Source organism: Anser brachyrhynchus, assembly GCF_964034855.1.
Source record: "Anser brachyrhynchus genome assembly, chromosome: 14".
NCBI classification, from domain to species: domain Eukaryota; kingdom Metazoa; phylum Chordata; class Aves; order Anseriformes; family Anatidae; genus Anser; species Anser brachyrhynchus.
The window spans coordinates 5,462,570-5,475,493 of NC_137709.1; the positions used below are offsets into that span (position 1 = coordinate 5,462,570).

At 42.2% G+C, this 12,924-nt stretch overlaps 1 protein-coding gene across 7 annotated transcripts in view; it reads right to left on the reverse strand.

Moving 5' to 3' along the window:
- The window catches only part of ADAMTS2 (ADAM metallopeptidase with thrombospondin type 1 motif 2), a 179,939-nt gene that overhangs the window by 46,438 nt on the left and 120,577 nt on the right, over positions 1-12,924 (reverse strand). For all 7 annotated transcript variants that reach the window (XM_080555685.1, XM_080555690.1, XM_080555686.1 and 4 more), the window contains one exon: positions 3,365-3,448. In XM_080555685.1, coding sequence (XP_080411811.1) covers positions 3,365-3,448 — 84 coding nt within the window. The remainder of the gene's footprint in view (positions 1-3,364; positions 3,449-12,924) is intronic.

The following is a 12,924-nucleotide window of genomic DNA, read 5'->3' on the forward strand; positions in this document are numbered from 1 at the left end:
CTGCACTTGGTGATAGTGGTTGCTTTGGCTATTTCTCTGAGTGTTCTAGAGTTTGCTGGATGACAGAGCTCTTCTAACAAAAATACATCTAAATGGAATAATTTGCTTAATCATTGAATAATAGTCTTCTCAAATGATTCTGCATTTTCCAAAATTTGAAACTACTGAAGTCAAGAAGGCAGAAACAAGCAAGCTCTTCTTCTTCCATTTGAAGAAAAATACACTTTTCTTCGTTTTGCATTTGCACATTTTCATTCATTTTTCTTCAATTTGCAGCATCACATCACATCAAAAAGTCAATGTAAAGAAAACACAGAAAAATGCACAGTAACTCCCAAATATAGCACAGATATGGGGCAGGCTTTGCATCCTGCAAAGGATGGGACAGGATGTGAAACCTGCCCCAAAGCCTTTGCACGTTGCTCTGTGCTAATGGTCTCCACCTGCCACAGCCTCAGCCTAAGTCCAGAGGTGATAACCTGCACCAAGCATTACTTCAGTAAAACGGTGTCGGATCTTGTGAACCTGCCCATGGGGTAACTTCAACATCATCACCAGGGAACACCCTTTTTTTCAACTTATCAAGTCAATTAATACAATTAATGAAATTAGTGAATTTTTTGAATGTATGGCTGTTTGCTTGAAGATATTAAAAAGTATGTTTCAAGGAATGGAGTACCTTCAAGCAAGAATCACTGAAAAGCTGGTTGCTATGCAACTCAAGTATTGTCCATATTATTCTTATCAAAAGATGACATATTGTATAAAATAATATAATCCTCTTAAAAAAAAAAGCACACAATATAGTAGAAGGCTGCTTAGGGGTTGAGAATTGGCAATAGCTCAGAGTGCTGTCAGAAACATGACGGTGAGGGTACATACTTCATCAGTTACAGAACCATAATGTAATTATTATGATTATTTAAATGGCACCCTTGATAATATGTATAAATTACCTACAATAAAGCAAGTGAATCTGAAGATATCAGCGACAAGCTTTGAAAATAAATGCTTACTCTAACAGGACTGGGATAATATTTCCATATTGTGAAGCCAAAGAGGCTGCTTTATGCATGCATTGCCTTAACTTGTACATTCACCATTCCTTTTACTATGTACACAGAATATACGATCCTGAAAAATGATAGTGCTGGTGTGTTTTAGCAGGACAATAAAACATTGAAGGTTTTATTCTAATTCTTTAGAAAAGGTTCGGAAGATAAGAACTATACATCTTTTCCCTCTGCCTTTCCACTGCTAAATAATCTCAGCCCTCCAAAGAGAAATGTCCTTGTATTCTACTCTTGGTTACTAGTCCTCTAATGAGGAACTTTGAAATATGAACATACAAAAGCTTTATTCTTATACAGCTTGGACATGCAGGCCCATCAGGCAAAGGAGCTCTGAAATGATACCTATTACATTCATTTTACCTTTTTTTTTTTTTTTTTTCAGAAAGCCATGAATTGCCTTTAGACTAAATACGAATCAGATATGGAAATGCAAGAGAATTCTCTTTGTGGTTATTTAGTGCTAGCTTGTGACACTAGAATACTTCATACTGTGTCCTGCTGAAGCCAGCAGAATAACTCTGGAACTAAAAGATTGTCCGCTGTGGATTATGGACCTAGAATCCATAAGTAGACCATCCACAAGCAGATTAGACAGAGCAACCTGTAACTGCTATTTAGTAATCTGACCAAATATCCTCCAAGAAGTTGTCTGTGCTCCACCCTGCTCTCCTCTCTGAAGAAGATTAATGTGAGATTGGTAACTTTCAAATTATTAATTGACGATGCTTTACTCTGCACAAGACAATAAAGGTTCTCAAGGTGAAATGAGGTCTATTGTACCTATTGTCTTCTATCAGAAAAAGTGGCAGAAGTTGTCTGAGTTCACACTACTACCAGTGCAGATTTGTTGAGCTAAAGATGGACATGCACAATTATGAAATATTTATGAAATAAGGACAGCAAAGGAGTGACTAGCCCGTGTGGTCCTTCCACTATTGCAACATGAGATATTTTTGAGAATTATTAGTCAATCTGCAATCCCTCAAATTGCTGTCATTACAGCAATCACAAGACTATTTAATTTATTTCACCATTTAATGTCACTAGACAGACCATAAACTTCTGATCACAAAACAGAAAATGTGACCTCTTTTACCTTTTATTTTAGGACATGCAGCTGATTGAGCTTAGCCAAAAGACTTAGCTACATCGTTGTATCTCTGCAGGAAGAGCAGAGATGGATTGTTATGTTTAGTTCTCAGATAAGGAAGCTCAGACAGAACAACTTATCCCAACACCAGGTGCCCAGTCCAGGCTGGAACTTGGAGCTCCTGCTCCAAGGGAGAAAAATTTTTAGCTGGAAGAAAAATTTTTAGCTGGCGTCGAGCACGACAAACTGGTGACTGTCAGAGGAGCCTCACCACTGACACTGAATTGGCTCTTTCCAAACAGCATTTCAGCAACTTGCATGAACATACAACGAGTCTTCCGGACCTCAAGTTTATTGCACGAGCCTGCAACGAATACCAGCACACCCAGTCATAGAAAGGGACATTAGATTATAAAGCTTTCCTTTGAGCAGCTGGACATGCTGCTCTACTAAAGAGCACTAAAACTGCCTGTCCTTAAATAAAATGTTTATCGACATACTTGAAACTCCATTGTCCAGTTTCTGTAGAATTTGATGTTGATTTAGCCAATATATAGATCATATGAACATAGCAGTTTAATATTTTTGAAAACCATGTAGCATTCCTTTCCTCTTTACGCAAATTTTGCCCATGGAGTAACTCCTCCCTTAGAAGAGACAAGAGAACACTTGGAGCTCTTAATTACAGATTTGATCTGCAAAGCTCTTGCCTTCTGGCCCCTATCCCACTGAGCTTGCACTTAACTTTAAGCATGTGTAGTCCCACTAATGTTAAGCACAAGCTGAATGAGTTCTTGGAATGAGGTCGTAGCCCTCAGCATCCTGCAGAACTGATCTTGCATGTGTTCGCTGTTAGTTATGTACTGTTCTACCACGAAACTTTGCATTTTTCTTAGGAAACAGAATGCTCACTATGTTTCATGGATTCCAAACAAGTCTGAAAAGACAGGCTTGCAGAGCTAAGTGGCAACTTAAAATGACACAGGGAAAACCCAGAAGAAGTCATAATCATTTTCCCAGCATGAAGTTCAAATGCTAGACAAATACATATAAACATAAATGTTCTTTATATTCATAGACTGTAAAGGCAGTGTATAAACTAAAATACAAACCTGATACATGTCACGAGTAACTACACCACTCATAAAAGAAAGAAGTTCAGAGACCTTGCTCTCCTCCATCTAACATAACCCTTACTTACCTTGCCGTAGCTCAGTAGGATTATCCTCACCAGGACAACGTTAATGTGAGCACCCAGGGATTCGTCGTGGTAAATTTCGTTAACCTGCAAGAGAGTGGTCAGAGCTTCAACCATGGTGCTGGCAGCAAGTAGCTCTGAAGGCAATGATAAAGCAGCACCTTTTATGTGCTGTCATTGAGACAAAGATCACTTGTGATCACATACAGAAAGGGACAAATTCCACTGATGTGAGAGGGGATTTTTTTTCTAGACTCCATTGCAGCTTCTGAACAGGCCATAATTCAGGAAATCATTTAAAACCAACACAACATCATCAAATACTTCATGCTAACAGCTATTTAAGTGCCAACCTAAGCAGATTTCCACATCTGCATAGCCTGGTGTACCTCTGTCCCTGTGATCTACCGGCTCCTGGTGCCGAAGGAAGAGTCCCAGCTCCTTCCTTCTCCCTGCCCTGTCCCACCTGCGTGCACCTGAGCCCAGGGCACAGAAATCTAGAAGAGCTCTCTGCTGGGTGACACCACGCATGGGAAAGGGGCGAGTGAGCAGAGGACCAGGCCCTGGGGCTGCCTCTCTCCCGAGTGATTTGCTGGATCGGCTCAGCTGCCCCCCCGTAACTCTTCCATCTGGGACTCATCAAATTCCATTCTGACAAGGGGATCTACCTCCCCCCAAAAGCATGGTCGGCCACATGGGCTGGCTTTGTTGGATGTCACAACTAATCAATGTTAAACTTTGCAAGCAGAACAAAAGCCAAAAAATGCCAGCAAATAAAAAAAAAACTGTCTTCTGTTTTGTGCTAGAGCTACACAACTGAACATGCACACAGGCAAATCAGCCTACAAACACTGAAAAGAGAATGGTAAATATTTACAGTGCAGAATGAAATGTGGATGTATAAAGATGACTTAGGAAACACCGTTACAAGCAAGCTAGGCAAATATTAACTGCTAAAGAGGCTGATTTAGATATTCTGTGATGAATGGATGCATGAGACCAGACTGCTCATTTGCACCAAGGTGCTCAGCCAAATGGCAGGAGTTTAGCTTCACAAATTCGAAGAGGCAGATGAAATTCCCTGCAGGGCAAGCGTCTTTCCACAAACATCTTCCCCTTGGTAATGATTGCACCAAACTGGACCGCTTTACTGGCTGGACACAAATTTCATTCATTCCTACAAAACAGATTCCTTACTACAAGCTAATAAGTAACATTCAGAATACTTTTCATTAGAAACACAGTAATAAAAAATGCCCTGTTTCTTCCATCAGCCCTAGCTCTAACAGCCCAACTTTTATCTCTGCAAAAATAATTAAAACTAAATACATCAGTGTAGGTTTTACTCAGCAATCCTCATTGACATTTTAAAGTGAATTTTCATTCATTTTATCAGTATTTTTGGATATAAGAGCCTAATCTTATCCCTGGTAAGAGTCCGGGTTTTCAAGTCCTGAGCATCCCGCACCGCTGGTTACGAGGCAGCAGGGCTGGCCGGCGGCTCCTGGAGCAGACTCACGCCCTGCAGGGCATCTGCCCGGGGACCCAGGCAATGGCTGCCTGACGTCTGAGCACCCGGGCTCCTTACGAGTGCATGAGCAGAGCTTTGGCTGGAAGATGGGTGGATGAAAAGCCCAGGGTTATGAGTGGCTTCAGGGCTGCTATTTTCATTGCAGTGAGCAGCAGCTGATCTGCTTTGTAAACAATAGCTCTGGAAATTAGATCGTGTATTTGCATGTGTAAATAAGATTTTACAGGATTAACTTTATGTTTCTGTATCTAAAAGATTTTTTGAGGACCATTACTGAATACAGATTATACAGAGGTAAGATGTGAACAGGTTTACAAGCTTTACAAGACCAGGAAAAAGCCCCTTGCCTGTTGTCCAGGGAGGGAGGGATATTAATTTGCCTCGCTCTTTGTGTACTGGGAACAGAGCATACGCATCAGTGCTACGAGGCTTAAATACGCTGTAAATTATCTATATGTGAAATGAGTCCTGCACAAAAACTCCTCTATAGAAGACAGCAAGCACAGCATGTAAATAGGTATTTAATTAGTTCATAATGCATAATCCAAGTTGCTGCGCACCATTCTCTCATTAACTTCCCGAATTTAACCTAAGCCTCTTCTAACAATAGTTGAGTAACAGAACAACCGTATCACTGTTGCGTGCCAAAAGGAAACTTGGCATGAAAACGTTGACGGAACAGAATCGAAACACTGTTTGACTGTTCATGCAAATGACATCTAACAAACAAACTGTGAATGAACAGAAAAGCACAAGCACTGTAAAAAGCTGCTTGGTTCTCTTGGGATACTGGGTTTTCTACGAGACAGTGGGTCAATTCAAAACTCTGGGTCTTGGTTTCATTAAAAAGGATGAATCCAAGCCCTCTTCACACAGCGGCTGAATTGAACCCACTGCTCCTTTCTCTAAGCTAAACTGTGGCTTTCCCAGCAGCGTCTCACTGCACATAGATAATATGCTGATACAGATGCTTTTCTTTTTTTTTTCAGCATGACCTAAATTGCACCTATTTCTTTCAGGAAGCTATTAAAGGAATGAGATCCGAGTGACCGAATGTTGTGCTCGCAAACATTCATGAAAAGCGCACGCACTGGAAGGGCCTCCACCAACCCTAGCTCAGGCTCCCTGCATTTCCACCTGTCAATTTAACAGGAAAGCAGAGTTTAGCTAACGCAGCCTGCTGCACAGGGCCCAAAATGACCGACCACCCCGTGGAATCTGAAATGTCCAGGCTCTTATCCAACACAACTGCTGCTTTAGATGCTGAAGTGTCTGTTTCCAAGCACGAATAATCAAACTATAGGCGTGTACGTTCAGATGGCTGTATAATAAACACACTCAGGTGTGAAACTGATTACACAGTACTTTTGCAGCACTCCATACCATGTACTTCTGTAGCACATCCTGATTTCTATCAACAAAGGAAGAATCAGAATCGATCTCCTGCTCTTAGATCAGCAAGGACCGCAGGCTGAAGTTGTTTTGCTGTACAGGAAAAAAGAGCGCACAGAGACCATCTCAAAATGCCAGCTCCTGAACCGAAGGCAGTGAAGATTTTGCATTAAACCTTGTTAGATCTCCACGGTGATTCAGCATTTATACCGGGTGATGGAGATGGCTGGGTAAATCTCAAGGAATTCAAAGCACGATGAAATACCCTAAAGAGACTTTTCATAAAACTATTGTAGTTCACAAACTATTTTGGGGCAACTAAGTATCGTGGTTTATTTTTGTGGGATATTTCAGTCAAAGCAAAACATGCATTTCTATTTCTGTTTAGAAACCAGGCTGGCACAGATTGGTGCTACTTAAGAAAACAAGGACTTGATTTATTTTTTCTTCTTCTTTCCCTCTCTGCTTATTTTATCATTCTTCTGCCCTAAGCAAGTTTGAAGCCAACAGAGTAAGCAAGCAGAATACATCAAAATAACCCCAACAACTAAAGTGAAGATAAGAATTCATGAGATGCATCATGCTTTGTTAAAGAAAAAAGCTTCGTTTTTTTTTTTGTAAGATGTAAATTGTAAAGCACTGCAAAGCTTTTATTAGTCAGCAAAACGGGGCCCAATCCTGACAGGGAATTTTGAAAATTGCTGTAATGCAAATAGCAATAAAGAGCCTCCAGCTTTGCCAGCGTTGGTGCAGAGTGCGCTACCTGCTGCTACAGCTGGCAGGATACTTAGGGGATGTCCAGTGGTTCCCTGAATCTCTAAGTAAAGCAAGTTGCAATAAGAGAGCAACAATCTGCGTATGTTGGCAAGCCATCAGCATGCTCATTTAGGTGGTTTGATGGAGTTCCCAGAGATGCAAAGTTTGTTAGTATCTGCTGTGCAACAACAGCCCTCTTCATCGCAACACGGCTCCATCCCGCTGAACCATAAATCACTCTGGGTGATGAGGCCCAAGGCGTGCCCACGGCTCCGTGCATCGCGTTGTTCGGCTGGGCAAGCACCACTTCGCAAGCACACACCCCTGCCAGGCATCTGATAGCTACAACCGCTGGCTACCCTCAGCCTCAAACGAGTCTGACCCAGCTCCAGCAGCCATCAGAGGCTGTATCTGACCATTTGGGGAGAGCACGACACAAGCTGCACTTTATGCATCTGGCTTTTCAGCCACCGCAAATTGCTGATCCACCCAGCCCAGTCAGACGGCCCTTTGGCCACCCAAACATCCTTGCACAACCACTGCTGAGGACATCACCTGTGGCTAGTCGCCCTCGGGCAGCGTGGGGACCACGTGCAATAGCAGAGGAGCCGGAGAGCATCAGCGCCTGCCCCGCGGGACGGCAGCGCTCCTGGCAGGCCATTGTTCGAGCCCAGCCCGAGCTGCAGTTCATTCATCGGATCTTAATTATCTGCTGCAAAGCCTCGGTGCCTGGTGGGCATCCAGGGATTGTCTATTTCTGTAAGGAATGGCTGTTTTGAATTACGGACTAGGAACCAGAAATGTCATGGTGGATACTGAGCACAAAATTTTGTAATCTGACCCCTCCCAAAAGCGTTCCCCCTCGCACTTTATTTTTCTGCGTTCCCACTTCAAACACCACTATCCTCTTCTATTTTCATCACCTCCTTTATGCTTTTGAAGATCCCAAACTCACATTTCTAACATTCCCAAAGCTTCGTCTTAATCCCACAGGAATAACATTACATCAATTCCTCCGGTGGATAAACTACGGTCACATAGAAAGTCATCAGGCAAATCCAGGGCTCCCAGTCTCCCTTTTTAGTCCCCACAAGGCATTTCCTCATTTCCTCAGAGAGGAACTCTTTTTTTTTTTCTTCTGCAAATCTTTGTTGAGCATCACAAGGAAAAAAGAATAATGAAAGCACACAACACACATGAAACTTAAAGGTCAAACTGTGATCTCAGATTTGGAAAGCTACTATTCCGCTCAAAACCATAGGCAACGGGCAGCTTTAGCAGTGCTTGGCAATGTGCATTATGAAACAGAGATAAGAATCTGGCATTTTGTATGTGAATCCATGTCCGAGGGCTGATTTACCTTCACGGGGGTGACAGTCAGTAGATGTTACCAAGTCCAAGCTAGCTGCTTCTGATCAAAATGAAAAACATTCCCCTGAGCAGATGTGTTGGCAAGACACTTGGTAGCGTCGTGTTACAGGTCTCTATCTCATCTTTGACTGTTACATGGGTTTTAGAAAGGTCATAGACTTTGTTTTCTGACTTCACGACTAATTTATTTTTCTCAGTTCCTCCCTCGGGCTCTTGGAACTCCTCATTTTTTGCCCACAAACCACTGCTCTGGGAAGTTTCTCCAAACACCGTAAATTATATTTGCACCAAAAAAATTAGTATTTGTTTGAATTACTGTCCCAAGGTCACTTTAATAAAATCTACTGAAGTATCATAAAATAATTAAGCAGATTAACTCATTTTAACACAAGACGCGGTGTCAATACAAAAAATGTGGTGAACTCTTTAAGTGGTTTGGTTAAGGAAAGCGTCCAAAATTCAAAAGCTGATCCTAATTATCCATACTCCATCATACAAACCGCACTGTCACATCGCAAAAGTTCCTGACTGCAACCTTTATGGCTAAAGTTCATGTTGGTATTTGGAGAAAAGGAAAATCTATCTTTTAACAGTAATTACCTTCTGCCGAAAGGGTGGTACCGAAACCTGTGTGATGGCCTGTGCTATGTACACCAGGACAGCAAGGCACAGTCCTGTTAATCATGAGAAATGCTCACCTAATTGGCACTGGGAATAAACTCGAGGTGGAAATAAATAAAACCTGTATGGGTTCAGAGAGAATATTTCCTACAGGACCTCCCGAATGCCCAGTCACATGTGCAACTTCTACTGTAGTGAGGCAATCAAGATAACGAACAAAAATAATCTTCTGAGGTCTCATCAGAAACTTTCCTCCTCACAAGTCGCAGCTACTGGTTCATAATGAACAGCCTAAAAGCAGAGTTGGCTCTCATACACGTTAAATTTTCAAACGAGCTGTAATTCAACTTTTGACAACTGAAGTCCCTCAGATGAATAGATCTGGACTTGCATTTGTTACTTGAGCAATTTCTTGGAGTTAGTCCAGATTTGAAGTCTATACATTGAAATAAACTGATTTGAAATAATGAGTATTGGTGCTTATAAATTATTTAATTTTAAAAATCCAGTCCAATCTATATTACTGAGATACCCTTCCTGTCTAAAAAACGCTTTTTAGTTTAAAAAGCATGATTCTGAATACAGGGTGCACCATTATTTCAAAGTATTCAATCATCACTTTCTTTTTAACAGCTTGTATTAGACATGCTTTCAGGTTTTCATCCAACTGCCAGTTAGAAACCAGTGGCTTTTCTGCCCTTTCCTCTCATTAGGGACTTGCTGCTCCGTACCTGGAAATCTTCATCCCTCATCAGCCAACGACACGAAAGCAAAAATCTCATATATAATAGTAGTATCATGTACATCCTATTAAAGAGGATGGATAACATATTCAAGAGTGCCTCAGGGCCACAATTTCAAAGATACGTGTAGTGCTGAAAGATGCAGGTGAAAGACTCCTGGGACTTTCCAAAGCTCCCAGCTGCATAACTCCCATCGATTTCAGTTATTCAAATGAAAATTTGTTAAACCTATTTGTTCTGGAGCTGAAGTTTCACTTGAAGTCTGGGAGAGACATAATCCTGTGGGCTAATTTTTAAAACTGACTCTCACTGATTTCAAAGGCAGGTAAACGTCTAAATATTCAGATAAATCTAGCCCCAAGTGAGGCATAAATCCTATTTAGGGTCTATCTCCCAATGAAATAATGACAGGTAGGTCCCTGTCTGCTTTGAGAAGCTGAATTTTAACATTGCAAACATTTTGACCATATACCCATTACATGGATGTAACACAGGATGGTCACTAAATGCGGCACAACCATATCTTTTACAGTAAAGGAATGGAAAGCACAAATTTAAAGATTCTTTTATTTTGCCCCCCAAAATAGTCTAAAAATCAAAGAATGCGCACAGCTTTTAGACAAATTCTCCCCAAATATATATACAAGGATAACAATTGCCAGCACTAGAAAACGAGCAACTTGAAATGAGGCTCACAAATACTGCTACGGGAATAGAGGAAGAATGACAAAATAAGCAAGAAAAGGCTAAGACAGGGGCCTTACTGAGAAACAGCAAAGAAAAAAAAAAAACACAAAACAAAAAGGGGCATGAAAGCTGAAGACCTGAAGTCAAGACAGATGGAGCAAATATATTCAAAACCATTTGCAATTGAGCTTATTTCATGAGACTTTGCTGTTTCAAATGGCAGAAATATTGGAAGCAAACCTATGCTAACTCGGTCTCTTAGGAAGTCCATTATGAAGATACCTGCCCTGGATGAGACCCTGAGCACAGGAGCAAGGAGGCTGAAAGATTCACCTTACCCCATGAAAATATTCACCCTACCCACTGCCACAGCCCAGTCAGGTAACGTAGTGGCCGGCCCCAGCTCTGCTGCTCTTCCACAGCAGGCCACAGAAGGCCTGCTTAATGCTGAAAACTATTTCTAAGAGAGTTATGAAACAATGTGAGGATTTCAGCCCCGGGCTGGCTACCATCAATACCCGCTTCAGCTCAGCCGTGCCCATTCAGCACCCTGCTCCTCCTCCCAAAGCCTCCTGCAGTGAAATCCTTTTGTTTCCGATGAACAAGATAATTCTCCAGTGCCGCTTCCAGCCAAGTGCTTTTTAATATTTCCCATACACTTGTAGGAGCAGATAAAATCCCTGACTTCTTTAGCCGCTTTCTTGCAGAAATTAAATTACCTTCCATGTTCTTGAGTAAACGACAGGGCTGTGAGATACCTCCCAAGTATCTCTCCTCTGTTGCAATGCTCCTGCATGCTATAAATACAAAGTTAATTTGTGCAATGTGTGGGCTCGCACTTGGAAACACAGAGGACTGTGCAAGCTAATATCCTTCCCAGGAAGAAACCCAGCATGATGCACGAAAGAAAATGGTGCAAGCAAGAGGCAGCCGACGGTCTCTAAAGTGCAAAACAAAGGCGTTTTTTTTTCCAGAGCTGGACTGACTGCCCCGATGGTGCTGAGCAGAGAAGAGGGGATGTCAAGAGCAAGCAAAGTTTTTGTATGAGGAAATGACTGGAGGATAAAACCGAGGTGGCAGGAGGCCTAGCTCACCGCGGTGACACGGCTGGCGGACAGACAGACGATACATGGCTACAGCCCAGTGTTAAAAATCCTCTGGCGTCTCTCACCATTCGTTAGGGACTGACTTCACTTCCAAACGTTGGGATAAATATTAGCACAGCTATTCAAGATAGCCAGGACACCCAGCCCCTGTTTTTTCTCACTTTATGGCTTTTAGGTGTGGACTGTAACACATCACTTAAACAGCACAAAACAGATTGACTGAATAAGTCGTTGCGCTGGGCTTGAAAAAAATTTATTGTTTTGATTGGGTCGGTGGTGGGGTTCCACCCAAGATCCCTGGGAAAAGTTAATTAAGGACAACTGCTCACGCCATCACGCACGGTGAAATCAAGCAAAGTGGGGAGGGCAGCCCTGCTGGGAGCTGCTTCTGGGAAAGCGATCACGCCTCCGGGAGTTTGGGCACGAGGGAGCGTTCACCTGGAATTTATTTTATTTTGGGAACCACAGAAATTCAACCCTTTCAATTACTCTCTTATCTGCAGTAAATACTTCCACTATTTAGTTTATGTACTTGCTACGTACACTTTGATTTTATGCTTAATACCTTGTTACCGTATGAAACTAATTGATTTTATGCTTAATGCCTTGTTACTGTACAAAGCGAGTTGATTACACCCACAAAACCAGCAGGGAAAACACAATCTGATGATTATGGTAGGATCTTTCACCAGAATTTAAAAGACAGATGGATTTTTTTTGCAACCATCTCTTCTCTTTCAGCTATCCTTGGACCTATGTACCTCACCAGAAACCTACCTTGTACATGCACTAACAGGTAGTACCTGCAGGGACAAAGCCCTCTTGCCTCTCCACACTGGAGCAAAGCTTGGAGAACTGGAAACAGGGGACTGGTCACCACCACCCCATCACTCTGCTAAAGTACAGAGTCTAGAAACTGGCTGAGTTTTGACGAAGGAAAGATCAGGACAACTCTGCTGACTGCCAAAGACTTCCCAGCGCCTCCTCTAGAGGCTGCTCGCATCGTGGACGCAAAGGGAAGGAACGCATCCTCATCCTCAGTCCCCAAAGGACACGTTTCTACCTCACGGCTCCCAACAGATCAACTGCTGCCTGTGCCAAGAGCTGTTACAGCCCTGCGGATACGGTTACACAGGCTGCACTTTCTAAACCACTTGCAGAGACAGCGTGCTTCAGAGTTGTTATTTCTTACAATTTGTGTGTTGGATGGTTTGCTAAAGTTAGGAGCAAGTATATTCCAGAGCTGGAACTTTTATGGCTTCTTTACCATTACCATATATTTTAATTCTTAAAAATAGTTTTAAGTGACATGATAAGTAAAGAGCCCTGGTTAATCTATTTCAGCCTGTTCGCCAC